At 41.5% G+C, this 19306-nt stretch overlaps 1 protein-coding gene across 1 annotated transcript in view; it reads right to left on the bottom strand.

The window, feature by feature from the left end:
• LOC107096343 (collagen alpha-5(IV) chain-like) overlaps positions 1–19306 on the bottom strand; it is an 80119-nt gene that overhangs the window by 8539 nt on the left and 52274 nt on the right. Inside the window, exons 24-45 of the mRNA XM_015392953.1 lie at positions 18832–18927; positions 18575–18645; positions 18265–18453; positions 17948–18116; positions 17782–17874; positions 16771–16875; positions 16587–16681; positions 15870–16020; positions 15285–15398; positions 15033–15200; positions 14727–14816; positions 14509–14643; positions 11086–11184; positions 10906–10995; positions 8716–8855; positions 7227–7353; positions 7051–7131; positions 6857–6958; positions 6513–6560; positions 6250–6435; positions 4479–4609; positions 4299–4371 (exon numbers count right to left, since the gene is read on the bottom strand). Of these exons, the coding sequence (XP_015248439.1) occupies positions 4299–4371; positions 4479–4609; positions 6250–6435; positions 6513–6560; positions 6857–6958; positions 7051–7131; positions 7227–7353; positions 8716–8855; positions 10906–10995; positions 11086–11184; positions 14509–14643; positions 14727–14816; positions 15033–15200; positions 15285–15398; positions 15870–16020; positions 16587–16681; positions 16771–16875; positions 17782–17874; positions 17948–18116; positions 18265–18453; positions 18575–18645; positions 18832–18927 (2553 nt within the window). The remainder of the gene's footprint in view (positions 1–4298; positions 4372–4478; positions 4610–6249; positions 6436–6512; positions 6561–6856; positions 6959–7050; positions 7132–7226; positions 7354–8715; positions 8856–10905; positions 10996–11085; positions 11185–14508; positions 14644–14726; positions 14817–15032; positions 15201–15284; positions 15399–15869; positions 16021–16586; positions 16682–16770; positions 16876–17781; positions 17875–17947; positions 18117–18264; positions 18454–18574; positions 18646–18831; positions 18928–19306) is intronic.

Here is a 19306-nt window from a genome sequence, read left to right as displayed (position 1 = left end):
GGTTCCCAGATGTATGTGAGTGGAGCTGGGCGGAGCGAGACATGCATCTGGCTGTTGTCAGGTTATATTTATACCCCAACACATGGCAGATTTCAGCATGATGGTGAGCCGTTTAAACACGACACCAATAGCAAAGCAGACAGTGGTACTTTTAATTACTTTGTTAATAACTGTGTATAGTTCATCAGACGGTTGGTAAAACTGCAGTAAAGATCTTAAAAGAACGATGTATTTGAGGTTTTTTTTCTTACACTATGACTTGGAACTATTATTCCATGTGTGATGTATCATCAAATACTACTGAGAATTGCATAATGGTATCTTCTTGGCCGATTTATGGAACTGTCGCCGTACCCTGAACCTTTATGACCTGTTGTACTTCATATGAGGCCCACCCAGATAATGTTGCTTACAGGCCTATTGTTGTGTCGTTACGCCATTGGTGTATAGATAGCAGATTCCAAATAGGTCTAACCTGACTGTTTTCCCTTGTGATTTATTTTCTATTTTCTGACAAAACAGATTGCATTTTACTATGCAAAGGTGTCTCTCTTGCTGTTGGGCTGATGAAATTGCTGCTGGATTGCTGCTTATTCCTACAAAAAATAAACTTTGGGTTTATCAGTATTCACCCTCAATGAATGCTAAAAACCATGTCCATCTTAAGTGTATTCTGGGCCTTAGGAGAAAGTCTCTTCTTTCATCACATGCCTGTTAAAGTAAAAGTGTCTTCAAAATTTTATCCTACACACTTTACAAAACTTCCTGCCGAAACTGCTCTTTTCTAAGACATATGATGAAATATTTGGAGCATTCAATGCAGGTTTAGCAGATTCTGAAACAGCTTCTTCTCCACTACCATCTGACATAATCAACGATGTTACACCGATGGGCAGGACAAGGGAGCAGCGGGAGAGAGGAAAAAAAAATAAACACAGAGTCAAAACTCTCTGAACGCAGACAGCTGCACCTAACTCTGACAGTTACTGTTGGCTTAAGTAAATGGATGAAAAGGAGGAAAAAAGCGAAATTACTGGTGAGGGAATGTCCACACCAGTCAATTAGAAGTGGTGAACCCAGCATTGTGTATTTTTTCCTACAGAAGCTGCGTCACGTAGCATTATTATGTGACTGCCTGACAGCCCCTTTTCTGTTATTCTGATTCTACTGTGTGCGGGTAAGAAAAGAAGCCGAGCAGCTTCTACTTTTTTTAAAGTAAAAAAAAATTTTACGATTGTTGAAATCGTGAGTCCAAGTCGAGTCTCAAGATTGAAATTTGAAAATCAAATATCATCAAACTAACCAAATTCCACCACACAGGTGAAGTCATTGCTTTAATACTGTCAGAGGTGTTTGTATCCTGGGGACTTAGTGAAGATAAACAAGTCTGCATCACAACTGATAGTGGGACAAATATGGTGAAGGCCATATCCCTACATAACTGGACCCGGCCACAGTGCTTTGGACATTGTATTCACTCAGGTATAGGTAAGTTGTGGGGCACAATTACATCCAGTCTAAGTGTTAGAAAAATAAAAAATGTGAGAAGATAGGAAAAGAGAAAAAGGGACAAAAAAAGGGAAAAAAATAAATAAGATCTGTTAAGTTTTGAAAAATAAGGCAAAGAAGTAATTACAGTGAGTTCTAATGAGTGTGTTTTCAGGACTGTAAATTTTAGTGTTCATTGCATTTAAATCTTATATTAATTTGATTTCTGGGTTTAATTTGTGTTATTCCAATTTATCTTTGATCCACTGAGAGAGCCAGAAAGGACAAGTGTGGAGGGTGGAGTGGGCTGTGGATGTGTGTAGCAGAGTGGTGGCATCCTTAAGCTTCTCTTGGAAGAAGCAGAGAGAGATGGCTGTTGCTCAAGAAGAGCTTTACATAGACCAGCATAAGTTGGTGAAAGAGTCACCCACCAGGCCGTGTTTACGCCATAAAAATGGTTGGGAGGATGCCGGAACAACATAAAACCATAAGACCATGGAGATGACAGTCATGTCATACTTTGATGAAAAGTATGATGAAAAGATTACTGATGAACTGCTTGATATTGCAACCCTGGTACATCCAAGCTTCAAGGCACAATACATTAAGGCAGAAAAGGTTGGTGCCATCAAAATGAGAGCAGTGTCAAAGATGTTGGAACAAAATGAGGATTTATCCACTTCTGCCAGAACAGAGGAACCAGAAGAAGAAGGAGGGGCTACTGCACTGCCACCAACCCAGAAGAAACAAAAAATTGGGCAGTTTCTTCAAGAAATTACACCGGATCAGCACAGAACTTACTGACAAAGAGACAGTTGAGAAGGAGTTTGAAAAATACTTGCTGGCACAAGATGCAGACAGTGAAATGGACCCACTGAAGTGGTGGAAAATTCATGAGAAAAGCTTTCCAGGAATTAGCTTCCTGTCGAAATGCTACTTGTGCATCCTTGAGACCAGCACCCACAGTAAGAAGGTATTTAGCACAGGGGGTAATATTGTTACTTGTAAAAGGGCAGCTTTAAAACCTGAAGCAGTGGATAGACTCATCTTCCTGGCCCACAACCTGTAGGCTTTTGCCTGACTAAAAACATGGACATCACTAATTGGGACTAAAGTTCCTACCCCTTGGTCCTTTTTCTCCAGCTGGTCCTGGATTGCCTTTTATTCCAGGAGGTCCAGGTGGTCCACAAGTACCCTGACAACGCAACAAAACAACAACAGCAGTATAATGTAAGCTAAATGTAATATATTTTCTGTTTGTAACCAAATAGTGAGTTATTTTACTCTGTGGAGGCTACTCACTGGGTTTCCTCCAGGACCAGGATGACCAGATGGTCCAGGGGGTCCAGGGGGACCTGGTTGTCCTTTCAATCCTTTCTGACCCTTATAACCAGGACCTGGAGGTCCAGGGGGACCTTTAGAGCCAGGTGGACCTATAACATAAAATATTGTTTTGTGGTACAATAGAAAAAGTGGTACAATAGAAAAATAAGGCAAATGCCTCCAACAGATTCTTACCAGCTGATATTACACAGGAAAAGATAGAACACAAGACAAAAGGTCCCACTATTGCATTTACCTTAAACAATTCAGTTATATTCAGTTTTCAGGACCTGGTTTAGCTACAAGGCTTGGCTAACTGCATGCAGCGAGGCTAACGCTTTATTCTGCTNATCTTTTTAATCTCTGTGTCATACTGACTGCTGTGTATAGCAATGGCGTAAATTTCTGTAAGCAGAGACAGCAGTCGCTTATGGGCAAACGACCTCTTAGGGGCCCCATCACTGACACCTGGTGGGTCCCCTACGTAATTGTAGACTAGACGTCTCTTTGCAGATGTAATGGTGTGAAAAATTCCTCTTAAACCCACCTGATACTGAAGTGACTGACCGGACTGTATTTATACCCCAACACATGGCAGATTTCAACATGATGGTGAGCCGTTTAAACACGACACCAATAGCAAAGCACACAGTGGTACTTTTAATCTCTATGTTAATAACTGTGTTCATCAGACGGTTGGTAAAAAAAAAATACACTCATATAATATCTTTCAAACTGCAATAAAGATCCTAAAAGAACAATGTATTTGATTTTCTTTTTTTTACACTACGACTTGGAACTATTATTCCGTGTGTGATGTGTCATCATATAATACTAAGAATTGCATAATTGTATCTTCTTGGCCGATTTATGGAACTGTCACCAGATCCTGAACCTTTATGACCTGTTGTACTTTATATGGGTTCCACCCAGATAATGTTGCCTACAACAAGTGTATTGTTGTGTCGTTACTCCATTGGTGTATAGATAGCAGATTCCAAAAAGGTCTAACATGACTGTTTTCCCTTATGATTTATTTTCTATTTGCTGACAAAACAGATGTATTTTACTATGCAAAGATGTCTCTCTTCCTGTTGGATTCATTTCAGGGATTCTTCATCATTCACCCCAATTTGGAATGACTTACATTCCAAATTAGAAAACTTACTGACAAAGACAGTTGAGAAGGAGCTTGAAAAATACTTGCTGGTACCAAATGCAGACAGTGAAATGGACCCACTGAAGTGGTGGAAAATTCATGACAGAAGCTTCCCAGGAATAAGCTTCCTGGCAAAATGCTACTTGTGCATCCTTGAGACCAGCACCCAAAGTAAGAGGGTATTTAGCACAGGGGGTAATATTGTTACTTGTAAAAGGGCAGCTTTAAAACCTGAAGCAGTGGATAGACTCATCTTCCTGGCCCACAACCTGTAGGCTTTTGCCTGACTAAAAACATGGACATCACTAATTGGGACTAAAGTTCCTACCCCTTGGTCCTTTTTCTCCAGCTGGTCCTGGATTGCCTTTTATTCCAGGAGGTCCAGGTGGTCCACAAGTACCCTGACAACGCAACAAAACAACAACAGCAGTATAATGTAAGCTAAATGTAATATATTTTCTGTTTGTAACCAAATAGTGAGTTATTTTACTCTGTGGAGGCTACTCACTGGGTTTCCTCCAGGACCAGGATGACCAGATGGTCCAGGGGGTCCAGGGGGACCTGGTTGTCCTTTCAATCCTTTCTGACCCTTATAACCAGGACCTGGAGGTCCAGGGGGACCTTTAGAGCCAGGTGGACCTATAACATAAAATATTGTATTGTGGTACAATAGAAAAAGTGGTACAATAGAAAAATAAGGCAAATGCCTCCAACAGATTCTTACCAGCTGATATTACACAGGAAAAGATAGAACACAAGACAAAAGGTCCCACTGTTGCATTTACCTTAAACAATTCAGTTATATTCAGTTTTCAGGACCTGGTTTAGCTACAAGGCTTGGCTAACTGCATGCAGCGAGGCTAACGTTTTTTTCTGCTTTCCCTGCCTTACTACTGTCCTTATTTCAAATGCCAGGATCTGACCCAGTATGAGTAAAGAAAGGTAGGACTGATTTAGATCACCTTTTAGAAAAGATATAGAAGCATGAACTATCTGAAAACTTTCACAATTTGACTGTATGATCTGGTGGACTTGTAAAGTTCCTTGAGATGACGTGTTGTGAATGGTGCTATATAATAAACTGAATTGAAATATTAAATTGAAATGTTGATGACGTAAGGTAGCGGGACTCCACCTGACGTCATATCCCTGCGATAGAGATTACTTAAGCAGCCGACTCCCATTCAACTTGTTCTTTGCCTGTGGCCTTCAGGTCTGAGAGGAGAGGAATGTTGGCTTTCAGCTGAAGCTATGTTACGTAGCCACCCATCTGGAGAAGAGACCGAACCAGACTACATTCTGCCTATGATTCAGAGAGACTGCACATACTGTCTTTGCTTCCTGCTACGAGGTGCTGCTACGAAGCCGCATAACCATGATCCCCTTTCCCACCACTGTTAGGAACTGTGCTGCCATTGTCTTAAGATGTCATTTTTCAAGCTGCTGTGGGTGATAAAATTAAACCCTACAGATCTGCCTTTGGTGTTTGCATCAGAAAGGTTCAAGTCTCTGAAAGAGCTGCTGGTTGGATGAATGGATTATATTTCTGATCTGAAATGACCATGACTTCGTCCCGTCCTTACCGAGTTGGACTGAAGGGAACAAACCGAGCCGGCCAGGTCCCCCCTCCATTCCACCAAGCAAACACAGTAAACCCCTCTTTTCCTCCCTTTTTTATCTGATGCTCTGCTGGTGTCATCTGAGCTAACCCTACATGTGAATACATTGCTAATGTGATTTTCACTGTAAAACTGAATGAAGCTTCGCAACTTTGGTAGTTCATTGTTATTCACATTTATCTGCTGCATTTTTAAGGGACACTTAAAATGCATTAAGCCATAAAACTTTAAAATTCCTCAGAAGCTCTTTGAATGGAGTCCTAAATTGCCCTTTTTCCCTTTTTAGTAGCTTTCCAATTATTTGTGCTTATTTTCAGTAGTGTTTAGTGTTTGCAGGGTTAATAAGTACAATAATACTGATTTTTCCGGATAGACGAGTCAGAGAAGTTCCATCTCACTGCGGAGCTGAGTCCGACGTATTTTTTAGTCAGACAATGTGAGCAGGTAGATCGCATTAAAGTGTCATGCTGCACCTTTATCGTGAGCTGTGAACTCAAACTGTACAACCAAACTCTGTGGTTTAGTCGTACAGTGTGAGCAGCAGCTGCGTGAAACAACAAAAAAAAAAATCGCACAGTTTACTCCCACCTTTAAGCTTTGACTGCAGACGAAATGAGGTGTCAAAAATTCTAAACCCTGTATGTTGTTGTGTTTCATCACCTTTGGGTCCTTTTGATCCAGGGCATCCTTTATTTCCCTTTATTCCATTAATGCAGGACCCACTCTCTCCAGCAGACCCAGGAGGACCAGGGGGCCCAGGAAAACCTGGGAATCCTGGGTTTCCTGGAGGACCAACTGGACCGGAAGGGCCATAGGGACCTGGTGACCCCCTATTCCCTGTGGATCCTGGAGTAGGAGGTACATTTTAAGTGATTTTCTGAAATCAGGGTAAAGAATAATCTTGATATAAACCCAAAACTTACCAGTTGGACCTGCTTCTCCTTTTCGTCCCTTAGGCCCTGGTGTACAGGCTGTGGAAAAAACAGTAGGTGAGAATGTCAGAACCAAACTATCAGGAATATCTCGTGGCATCCCCCTTTCAACAAAAACCAGCATATCCTCTTTTATTCTTTTTTAAGACTAAAGTAATCCAAAAGCATCTGTCTGCTTAGCAAATAGCCAAAGCCTATATATTGCCAATCTTCTACATAAAGCATGAATGAAAGACAATTTCACTGACTTTAAGATTCCGTGTTTTTTTTCTGTAAGTCTGAGTGAAGCCCGCTGAGTCAGTTTATCAGCTGAGTCAGCTCAGTAATCTGCTTACATCCCATGGATCCCTTTTCTCCATCAGGTCCAGGTATCCCATCTTGGCCCTGGCTTCCTTTAGGTCCAGGTGGACCAGGATTTCCAGGAGGTCCCTTGTATCCTAAAGAGGGAGATCAGATAACTTGTCAAGAGTTACTCAAAGGAAGCAGTTATTGGCTATGAAAACAAAGTGCAGTCAAATAGTTTGCATACCTGGGGGTCCAGGCTGTCCTGGAGGTCCAAATTTTCCACGAGGGCCATCAAAACCTTTCTCACCTTCTTTCCCAGGTGGACCTGGGACCAAAAGTAAGGATTTCATTTAACATGTGTAAGACTATTGGCAGGCTTTGGTTCCAGATGTTGAATTGTAAAAACTATGAATGTAGGACCTCTGTATCCAGTTGGTCCAGGAGATCCCTTAGGTCCACAAAGTCCACATCGTCCTGGAGAACCACAATCTCCAGATGCTCCCTGTGGTCCTTCTGGACCTGGAAGACCTTGACTTCCAGGATTCCCCTGCAGGATAAAAAGAACGGTTTTAAGGACTTACTTATGGTTTAAAGTTGAAATTAGATGTTTCTGATATTCATATTTACAGTTGGGATGAGTCCTACAACAAAGGCAAAAAATAATAAAAATACTCAAAGAATGCAGAAGCACTGGATGGTTTTGTTGTTCGTTCAGCTTAATTTGAGCAAAGGCCACTACAGAGACTGAATGGAAGACGTACATTTTCCAGTATTCCAGGTGTTTTCTATTGATCCCAGCTGGGAACTAGGGGAAGGCTACAGTTACGGGCACAGGTGGTAACCAACCTGTGGAGAGGCAGTGGCAAAGCAGTATGGCTAGAAACACTAAGACTGGTCTCTGAAAAGACCACCATGAGTATGGGGTAAGATAACTATCAATAAAAATGCACATGTTGGTGTCTCAATTTGTACATGTTCGTCAATAAACACAAACCATTTTAAGATTTGTATTTGCTCCTTCTTTTTAGCTCATACATACAGTATAAGTGACATGGGAGCCTTCATCTTTGAGATTAAAAGTTTACAAGTTATGAATATAAGTTACATATTTGCAAAACTACAAATACTAATTAATTATAATATAATATAATTAGGGGTATATGTGGCATAATGTTGAATCATAGTTTTTTTTAGTCTTTGTCCTAAAATACTCTAAAGGCAGAACAAAAAAAAACATTCAGATTAATTGCTACAACCAATTGAAAGTAAGTACAACAGCTTCATGGGAGGTAATAGATTAATACTTTTTTATTGTACATCTCCGATTCATACTCTTAAAAATGTTATGCTCGCTTATTAAATAGACAAGTTTGTGCTTTAAGTTAGGTTGGCCATTTATCTTTGACCAAGAATGACATGTCATCCCTTCAGTGCTCTGACACCTCTGGCCCAGCATGGGGCCTGTGCCCACAGTCAAAGCAATGGGGAGTCAGGGTGTTTCTGATGCCACTCTCTGTTGGCTAGCATGTTGTACTTGACCCAAGATGACAGGCTACCCAGGCTGCTAGTAACTGGCAGACATGGGTATGAGTGGTCCTTATGGACGTGGGGATCTAGGAAGGCATAGATAGGCTGTGGGTGAGATGGGTCCTTCAATCATACGGCTCCCAGCTCTGGTGTCCGGAGACAGATATGTTGTTTATGGGGGGTGCCATGAGAAGGTTATTCCTGGCAATGGGTTCTAGAAGTGGGAGGACAGTGTATGTTTGTGGAGTGTAAGAATGTCTTCATTGTCTGCTCTTGTCCCTTATTTTATTGAATTTCTGTTCATCTCAGCATATTTGGGTCAGAAGGAGTTATCTTTCTATGGGACACAGGACTTAGCAGTAGTTCTATTTGTGTGCAATACCTTTGCTCCTGGATAACCTTTAGGTCCAGGTCCAGCTAGACTTGGTTCTCCTTTAGGACCTTTTGCTCCATTTCTTCCTGGTGTTCCATTCCTACCAGGGGCCCCACAAGTTCCTTTTGCACCTTTTCCCCCCTTGCAACCTACAGAAAATATCAAATGAGCCTATCAGTCTGAAACAACTCAAGACAGAAGGTAAAAATGAGGAGGTTAAGGCTGTTGCTGCTCGTCGATGTTAGAGTCTCTGGGGGTTTTTTTTCTGTTGTGAGTGGGCTTCCTGTCACAGTGACGATATTTGCTGGTGGCTCAACCGACCCATGTTGCTTCACACCTGAAAGCATTTCTCTATCAAGATGACTAGTTTGTATAGAAGGAGGTGAAGGGCTATCTCTCTTCATCGGATGATTACCCCTATTGGGTTTCCGGCCGTTTTTTTTTTTTGATTTTTTTTATTTTGGGTTTTTTTACTTTTCCGGGCACCATTCATCATTAATCTTCATGGAAAAGGTCTTAGCTGTGGTCATCAACTACCTGCCTGCTCTCNGAAAAGGTCTTAGCTGTGGTCATCAACTACCTGCCTGCTCTCGACGTCTCTTTTCCCCATTGTGGGACAATAAAGGGATTTTCTATTCTGTTTTAATCTTGCAAGTACAAATACTCTGTTAGGGTTCCTGTTTGTGGGGTTTGTTTTGTGTTTTTCTTTTTGTTTCTCCTTCCACCACTAGATGGTGCCCCATCCCCATTTGGGCCTCCTCTCACACCTGCGGCTTGTTGGGTCATCACCAGAGGAGTATTTGAGCAGTGGACTGTCACCACCTTGACGCCAGAGTGTTTGCAAGTATTGGGTACTCTAGCCAAACTGAGATTAGCTGAGTCTAATTAATGCCTTGTCTATCTGAGTCTAAGCTTTGCCTTTTGTTTCTCTGTTCTCCAGTAGGATACCCTCCTGCTCCGCTGGATAAGCCTGGTCCTTCTACCCCGTTGGTAGGAAATATCGAGTCACACTGAGTAAGGGGAAACCTTCACCAGATCCATTCAAGCCACCCTGTTGAAAACCCTGTGACAGTCTGCTCCATTGCTCCTCTGGACCCATCACTAGCCTACCTTGTCTGCCATCCAACGAGTTCAACCATCTATGGTCAATAACCCCACAAACAGGACCCAAGGATCAACCAAGATGATATGTGAGTCATTACAAACCATTCATCAGCCAAGTACCATTTTCCCTACGGACCATGAACTAATCACTCTTACCTCCCCTCTAGAGTTTCCGGTTCACCAGACCACTGGATTTCCCCCCTGCTGAGAATCCCCACTAGATAGGTCTCTCTGAGTTTTTCCAGACTGCTGGATTTTTCCCTCCCAGAGAATCCCCTTTGTTTAATCTCTCTGAGTTTCCCTAGACCGCTGCATTCTCCCCTGCTGGGAATCCCCTTAGTTTGTCCCTCAATGAGTTCAATGTTTGTCTCTCTGGTTGCATCCTTCAATAAACTCGTTAACTTTTACCCTGCCTCTGTGTGGTGTTTTGCATGTGGGCACATTTTAGGACCCCATCATGACACACTCGGATCTCACTCACATTCTCCCGGGCCTCTGGGGTGAAGTCTGTAAAGGCTACAAGGCTTTGTCTATATAAGACTCAAACTCACTGCGGATCCAGACATTTGAATTGAGAAAGCTTCCTGGAGAGGTGGCGAAACGTCTTCAAATCGTGGAAACCAAGTCCAGTGGATATTTTTAGAATTTTTACGGAATGACTATGACCTGGATGACTGAGAACCTTCATCAGCAAGTCTGTAAAGCCCACTGAATCAAATCCTAACAGATCCCTATTACCTACCCTTCATCTCTGAAGTAAGCTACAGTTAAAACATCACCCATGAGTTGTCATCAACCAACTCCTTCCTGATCAGTCTGCCTTCTCTCCCCAGAACTCCCTGACTTCTTGCAATTCTCCTCTTCCAGATTCTTGTTGCTTTTGGTCAATGAAACATTAAAACTCAGTGGTTCACCTTGTGATTCTTCAGGTGGGTTGAAAAACTACAAACCAACATGTTGCAGATGCAACAATCAATCAGCTGTGATGCTGAATTTAAATATTGGTTACCAAATTAATTTGCAGTGCGTTTATATTTTATATCATAGCAGAACACCAAGTGAATGTTACAGTAGGTGGTGTAATTGTTGTATTACCTGGATTCCCAATGAACCCTTTATCACCTGGAGGCCCAGTAACACCAGGTGGACCTCTCTCTCCGTCTCTGCCTGGATCTCCAGGAAGTCCTGACATTGTGACACGGTACATTCTTAAAATACAGTCCCTATTGTTTAGCACTGAGATTGGTAAATTGTGCTTTACAGACATTTGTTTACCTGGTGGTCCTTGGGATCCAGATGACCCTTCTAAGCCATCTGACCCTGGAGGTCCTGAGGGGCCTCTTTCTCCTATTTCACCGGTACGACCCCTGGGCCCTGATCAAGAATCGGAAGTGAATGAACGATTAGGACTGTATTTGAATATAGGATTCAGGATTCAATTTTCTAAAGGCAGCAGCACAAACTGGCTGTAGGTGGGAGGGATAAGGTTGCTGTCATTGTGGCTGTGTATTAGTTCTTATGGAGTTTGAAGACAGCCCAGACTTTTACAGATTCCTAAAGAAGCAGATTTTCAACAGGGTCAATGTGTTCCTGATCCAGGGTAGAAGAGATGTGAAGGTATATGGACTTGATGCTATTGACACACTCTGCTGCTTCTCTGTGTAGTATGAGCAGGTCATATGAGTCACTCTATGTTTTCAGTATTGACAACTGTGACTAGGTATTCCCAGACAACACCATCATGGTGTTGTCTGTGAATTTCAAGCAGATTTGTATTGCAGAGTAAACATAAGTTTGTAAAGAAATTGTAAAGAAAAGTGGACTGGGAATACAGCACTGGTGCATTCCTATGATTAGGACTAGAAAGAACATTGTGTAGTTTTAGTAAGAAGGTTTTTAATACAGAACACAGGGAGAGGTGTTTAGAGCAGTATACAGTCCCTTGTGAAGTATTTGTCCTCCTTGAACTTTTCCACCTTTTGCCACTGCTTAGACTCTAAACATAAAGGTATAAAATGTATACATTTTTGTGAGGAATCAACAACAAGTGGGACACAATCATGAAGTGGAACGAAATTTATTGGATATTTTTATACTTTTTAAATGAATAAAAAACAGAAAAAATTGGGTGGACAAAATCATTCAGCGCCCTTGAGTTAAAGGTTTGTAGCATTAACTTTTATTGGAATTACAATCTGCCAGTTGATTGGGGTATGTCTCTATTAGCTTTGCAAATGCAGAGACTGAAATGTTTGCCCATTCTTTCTTGCAAAACAGCTTGAGCTCAGAAAGATTGGGTAGGGACCAGCTTTAGGTTCTTTCCACAGATTCCTGATGTATTCAGGTCTGGACTTTGATTTGGCCATTCTAAAACCTGGGTATGTTTATTTGCAAACCATTCCATTACAGCTATGCTGGCAAAGCCATTAAAAAAAAGCAAAAAAAAAAAAACACGGACTTCCAAGTTTGAAAACTTTTGGTTCCCATGCAGAAAGCTTTCTCAATTCGTAATGTTGGGTACCAGTACAAATTCAACCGAAAAAACAGGTGCTCCCCCAGTAATGGGGAGTCATTAGGATCGTTGTTGGCCTGGATAAACAGGTGAGATGTTTTGGTCCCCAGCATGGCGACGAGGATTGAGATGGTAGCAGGAAGGAATCAATTGAATCAATTTGACTGTATGATCTGGTTGAACTGTAAAGTGCCTTGAGATGACTTTTGTTGTGAATTGGTGCTATATAAATAAACTGAATTGAATTCTATCCTTCTAGTGTAGGTTTTTGAGAGCTTAAACCTGAGTCCTCCTCCTCTGTTTAAGTTTGTTTTTCTCTCCTAATAATAAATGGTTTCCTTCAAACCCCTTTAAAACCATCTGTCTTCTTTGTTCAAAACATGCTGGTCCTCAAACTAGTGTCCTTTGTCCTTAAGGTGTAGGTGGACAACAGAGTCTTGTACAGAGGAGGTAGCTCACCTGTGTTGAGCCAATATAAAGATATAGAGCATTCCTCAATGGCATAGAACTGCATACACCAATCCGCTTATCTTAGGTTTGGGGGTTTAGACTTTAGGATGCACCAGCCTCTGTCTGAGGGTCTTGTTTGGTTTGAAATGTACTAGGATTTTGTGTTTGAGGAAAATCCTCTTGGGTTTTTATTAGAGACTCCAGCAACATATGAAAAGGCCCCCCATATGAGTCTGGAACTCGACACTATTCCAGACATTTTGAATTGACAAAGCTTTCTGGATGGGAAACAAAATGTCTTCAAATTTGCAAAACACAGTCCAGTGGTTTGTTTTTTTAACTTTTTTGGAATTCCAATGTAGATTTTCCTAATTTTTGAATCATTGTATTGTTAGAAGAAAAATCTCTCTCCCAGTCTTAAGTCTTTAGCAGACTCCAAAAGTTTTTCTTCTAGAATGGTCCTGTATTTGGCTCTATCTAAATTCCCATCAATTATAACCATCCTCCCTGCTGAAGAAAAGCAGGGATGATGAGCTGTTTTGCTCTTACAAGAAACATATCATTTTGCATTGTTGCCAAAAAGTTTGATTTTGGTTTAATCTGAACAGAGAATCTTCTTTAACATGTTTGTTGTGTCTACCAGGTGGCTTGTGGCAAACTTTAAACAATACATTTTATTGATATCTTTCAGAAATGGCTTTCCTCTTGCCACTCTTCCATAAAGGCCACATTTGCGCTGTATGCGACTGATTGTTGTCCTATTGACCGAGTCTCCCACCTCAGCTGTCGATATCTGCAGTTCATCCAGTGATCATGGGCCTCTTGGCTCAATCTCTGGTAAGTCTTCTCCTTGTCCTTCCTTAAAGTTCAGAGGGACGATTGGGTCTTCATAGATTTGCAGTGGGCTGATACTTCTTCCATTTCGATTTTATCACTTGAACAGTGCTCCTTAGGCTGTTTAAAGCTTGGAAAATGTTTTTTTGTATCCAAATCCGGCTTTGAACGTCTCCACAACAGTATCTTGGACCTGCCTGTTTTGTTCCTTGTTCTTTATGATGATCTCTCTCCTTCAAACAGACCTCTAAGATTATCACAGAGCAGGGGCATTTATACAGAGACTTAATTACACACAGGTTTAGGTCAAGATTGGATCATTCAGAGATCCTCTCTTAATGTGTTGGAGAGAGTTTGCTGCATTGAAAGTAAAGGAGACGATTCATTTGGCATGACCCAGTCTTCAGTTTTTGGTTCACAAAAGTTTAAAAAATCCAATAAACTTTCTTCCACTTGTTGTACATTCTTGATAAAAAAGCTGTTTTATACATTTATATTTGAAGCCTGAAATGTGGCAAAAGATCAAATAGTTCAAGGGAGTCAAATACTTTCGTAAGGCACTATATTACAGCTCAGAGTAGGTGAGCATTTTTTTTAAATAAAGCTAATGCATCCACTTTTCAAAAACATCCACAATACCAATATTTAGTTACATGGATTGTGTGTCTAGTCCAGGCCTTTGATAGATCTGATCATCTAATTTGTCTGGAGCATGTGGTTTATCTAGTGTGAGGTTTACATGACAGAGTTTGTAGGGGTTGTGCCTGTGATGTACTGGTAACCTGTCCAATGTGTACTACCGGTACATGTCTTGACCTACCGTGACCATAAACCCACCACACCAAGGAGTTTTCTAAAATATAGATGCCGCCTAGATGCAGGAAACAGTGCAAAACAAATACCTGGCAAACCCATATCCCCAGGATATCCTGGTACAGTAGTAGTTGTTGGAAATCCTTTTGGTCCGGTGTCCCCTTTATCTCCTGGACCTCCAGGAGGCCCCTGAAAACCCTTTAGCCCATCTGCGCCCCTATCACCTGGGACAAATCATGTCAGGGGCTCAGAGAGATATTATTTCAATGTACAATAAATACATGGTTCACCAAGTGTTATATAAAACCTGTTGGTCCCGGTTCCCCATAATTGCCTGGTTTACCATCCGGTCCTGGACTTCCAGACTGTCCTGGAAGACCCATTTCCCCTCTGATACCTTTAACACAAACATAAAAAAATAAAAAGTTTCTTTAAATACAATTAAATACAATTAAATTAAATACAATCATTTGATCTAACCTTTAGTTAGTTAGTCTCTTGTCTTACCAGAAAAACTGACAGAGCTTTTTTGCTGATGTAATTAACCTTGAGAACTTCAACAAGTCAAAAGGATAATGGTAGAACCCATTAATGTACTCAACCAGCATATCACCTGGGCTCCCAGGGTCCCCACTTCTCCCTTTCAGGCCTTTCCTTCCCACAGCTCCGACTGGACCTGGCGGTCCATCAGATCCTGGTGTCCCTCTTGGCCCCCTAGGCCCAGGGAATCCAAATGTGTCAATCCCAGGATCCCCTTTCTGACCCCTTGGTCCCGTGTTTCCTTGCAGAAATGACAATGTAAACATGTTGAGTTCTTAAAGAGTCAGATTTATATTTACTTCTTACTTTAATCAGTTTTCTTTACCTTTTAATCCAATTAAACCTTCTGGACCTTGCACTCCTCGAGGTCCTGGAGCTCCAGGGTAACAGAGTCCAGGCACTCCAGTAGGACCAGGTAAACCTTTCAGGCCATAGTTACCTAGAACAAATCTCTGGCAGTTAGGCAGTTCTTTCAATGACCTGGTAAAGTAGGTCAGGAAAGAGACATAAAATTACAGTTTTCCAGCTCCTCTGCAGAGAAATTGATCTTTTTTTAGGATGACTTCAAAGTTAAGACTAATTAACATACCATGTTATGCGTTGTCAAAGCTACAGAGCTGTTATATGATAGTTACTGTTCCACTGGCTTCAATGATCCATTAAACCCTTATCTAAAAATGAGTGTATAGTATGGAAAATGACACAGAAACCTGAATAAAAGTCCTAGTTAGTTGATTTAAAGGGATCAATAAAACAGTGAAAATGGACTGGAACCACTGGACTGAAACAGTAAATGCTAGAATTTCCCCATTGTGGGACAATAAAGGGATTTTATATTGTGTTCTATTCTAAACGAAACAGTCTGGTACAAACTGGGGAAATAGTCAACGATTCACAGCTGTCCTGGTACCTTTTGGCCCTTGAGGACCATCTTCTCCTGGGGGTCCCTGAGCACCCTCTGGACCTGGAGGCCCAGGAGCTCCTGGTGGTCCAACACAGCCATCTTCTCCCTGAGAGCCTTCCTGACCCTGCTCCCCAGGTACACCTATACCTTTGTTCCCCTTTTACCAGAGAGACCAAAAAAAGTAAAAATTAATCCACAAAAAATTAAGATTGTAATATTCTATTTGCATTCAAACAAAAGAAATTTAGATTTTCAGTTTTATGGTCAAATTACTTATTCAGCCTCCTTTTTTAATGAGCTGTTTGGTTTAAATAAAAAACTTACACTCATTAGTTAACAGTTTATTCATTAGTTAAAAGTTAAAACATAAGAAGTTCAGACTTTAGGCACAAGTTAAGTAAATCATAAGCATTGCAGTTATTAGTTAATAGCTTATAATAATTTCACTATTGATTAAATATTTAAAGGTTGGTCATTAAAGGTTTAAACATGTTAGTTAACACGCTAGTTAAGAATTAAGTTATTACTTAATTAGTTAACTTTTCATGCATTAGTAAATAGTTTAGATTTATTTATAGATTTATAATCTGAGCACCTGCTTCTCTTATGTTTCAGTCTGATGTTTGGTTTTGTTTAATTTTGGTTCAAAGAAGATGGAAGGAGGTACAAAATAATCACATCATTCACTGTGTTTTTCTTAGAGGATTCCACTGGTTATACTACCTTCACGCCATTGGGCCCTGGGGGGCCTCGTGGCCCCTCTCGTCCCTTGATTCCAAAACTGGGTTTACCCTGTCCTCCTTTGGAACCCTTGTCTCCTAATGTCAGGCAGGACATTTAAGTTAAGCATTTAATCTTGTTTCTGTAAAAGCTTTGAGAACTTCGAAAGTAATGTTCAAAATCTGACCCTTTGACCCTGGTTTTCCTGGGGTACCGCACTGAGAAACACCTGTCAGCCCCTTTTCCCCCTTAGGACCCGCATCACCTTGAAGGCCTCGAGGTCCTCTTATACCTGAGACCAAAAGAGAACAGAAACAAACTGAAGCCTATGTTGTTTATCAGGCTCAAAGATCACATTGTTTATCCAAATCCACTTTATTCATGACTTTTTCTTGTTTTATATTGATTGCACAGTAAAGCAGTTGGTTTAGTCAAACACAGTGAGCTTTATTTTCTAGACAGGAGAGCACTTTATATTATTTCTTTCTAATCAGTTAAAGTTTCTAGCTTCAGCACATGATTTAACTCAAACTGAAACGCGCCCCAGCTACAATTCATTCATCCTGTCCGCTGAACTGATGCTAGTTTTACTCACATGCCTGGAAGATGTCTAGTGCTGCTACCACAGATGATCTCGCTCTCGAAATGGAATTGAACGATTCACATTAGCTAGAATGAATAGTAGGGGTAGAGCGTGGCCGCCTGTGGCCCGGGCTGCCTGTCACAACTCCAGTCCGGCGTGCGGATGGCGTCATACACACTCCGCTTTGTTTTTAAAAGATATAAATATAAAAAATATAACCACAGATGTCTGGGGGACATTGATTCGCCTACATGTTATGAATGTTGGTGTACCATAAATAATAAATTATGAACGGTTTATTTTGTGCCTTCAACTCGTTACCCATAGGAAGATGCTAGGAAGATGCTACTTGGATCTAACCTAAGGGAATATCTTCAGAACAGCTCCAAATGACACAAAACTCATATGGGTGAGTAGAACATGATGTAACAACGTAAAATCAAGAGGCCAATGTAAAATAACCAGTGTTCCCCTTTAAGCCGAGTAACTGATCTCAAGAGCACAGTTGAAAATATAGGTTCATATACCCCATGTCCTATTAACTTTCAAGTCCTGGTTAAGGGAGATGTGTGGTACATCCAAATTTGCAAACATATACTGCCATTGTAGGGCTACCTTCGTCTCCAGGGATCCCAAGAAATCCTCTCTTTCCTTTCTGGCCTGGATCTCCTTGAACTGGAAATATTTGCCCTGGAGAACCCTTTTCTCCTGAAAAACAGAAATCAGTTAAACCTTTTTTCCCAAACTGTTTCTGAGCTTGAGCATATCATTATAAACTGACCTTGAGGCCCCGGTTCTCCAGGCTTTCCCAGTAACCCGCTATCTCCTTTAGATCCTGGAGGCCCTGGAGCCCCAATACCAGGCTCTCCTGTAGGCCCCATCTGGCCTTGCGGTCCTTGGGGACCAGTGTTGCCAATTGGGCCCCTGTCACCTTTTGGCCCTGGTGGACTCTGAAAAAATAAAGAAAGTAATATAAATTACAGCTGTTAAATTGACAGCCAGATGGTGAAACTACAACCTTAAAGATTGAAACACATTTGTGTATTTTTTAGGTTACTTCTTGAACATATACAATGCAGCCACAAAGGTTATACCTACAGGATTCCCCTGCGGTCCTTGAACACCCTTTGGGCCTGGTGCTCCATTAGATCCATCCCTCCCTTGTTGTCCTGGTGGCCCAGGATTCCCCTTGTCCCCATCTTCGCCCTTCTGCCCCAGTCTAGTAATGATACCTAAATCACCTGTTGGTCCCGGGAGCCCTAGACGGCCAGGCAAACCAATGGAACCCTGTTTAGAAATTAACAAACAAATGTTTGCCAGAAATGTTTTGCTAAGAATTGTGAGTTATGTAACATTCCTGGGAAGTGGATCAGAATTCAGTTGGTTTCAGAAGTAGAGGAGATCTCACCCGTGGTCCAGGTGGCCCTGGAACACCTTTGAAACCTTTATCACCCGCAGGCCCTCTACAACCTTGTGGACCTGGAAAGAAAAGTAAAAGAAAGGTGAGTTGATTTCTAGTTCCTTTAAGATGTTCTTTGAAATTCTTTGGATTTGGATAATTCTTCTTGGAGCATTTTTGAGGAAACTCTAGGGAGGAAAAAAATCCACAGTCTGTTCTCTGACTATTACCAGGAGAAAACTAGTCAAAACAGATCTCCTTCTTACCTGGTGTCCCACTTTTACCCTCCTGGCCTGGTGGTCCCTGAAGTCCAGGAGGGCAAGACTTGGTCACACAAACTGTACAAATCTCCCCTTTTTGACCTGAAGTAACACAAAAAATACAAATAACTTAAACTTAAAAAAATGGATTAGAGTTATGCCACATGTGCCGAAGTCTCTTGGTAAGGCGTATCCATGACTCTCTTTGTTGTTAGACTTAGACTTAGACAGACAGTGGGGAAGAAGCTGTTTCAGAATCGGCTGGGCCTCCATCGGAATGCTTTGAAGCCTTTTCCCAGAGGGCAGCAGGGAGAACAGCCCAAATGGGGGGATGTGAGGGGTCATTTATGATGTTACGGGATCCGGACAAGTGGCACTGGATCAAATGTCTTTAATGGAGAGACGAGGAGCCCCGATCATCTTCTCTGCTGTTCTTACCATTCTTCTCATCTTCTTACCGCCTGAGGTGCTGCAGCCTCCA

The sequence above is a fragment of the Cyprinodon variegatus genome, unplaced genomic scaffold (assembly GCF_000732505.1).
Source record: "Cyprinodon variegatus isolate N-32 unplaced genomic scaffold, C_variegatus-1.0 Scaffold617, whole genome shotgun sequence".
Classification (NCBI taxonomy): Eukaryota; Metazoa; Chordata; class Actinopteri; order Cyprinodontiformes; family Cyprinodontidae; genus Cyprinodon; species Cyprinodon variegatus.
This window is presented reverse-complemented; position numbering and strand designations above follow the sequence as displayed.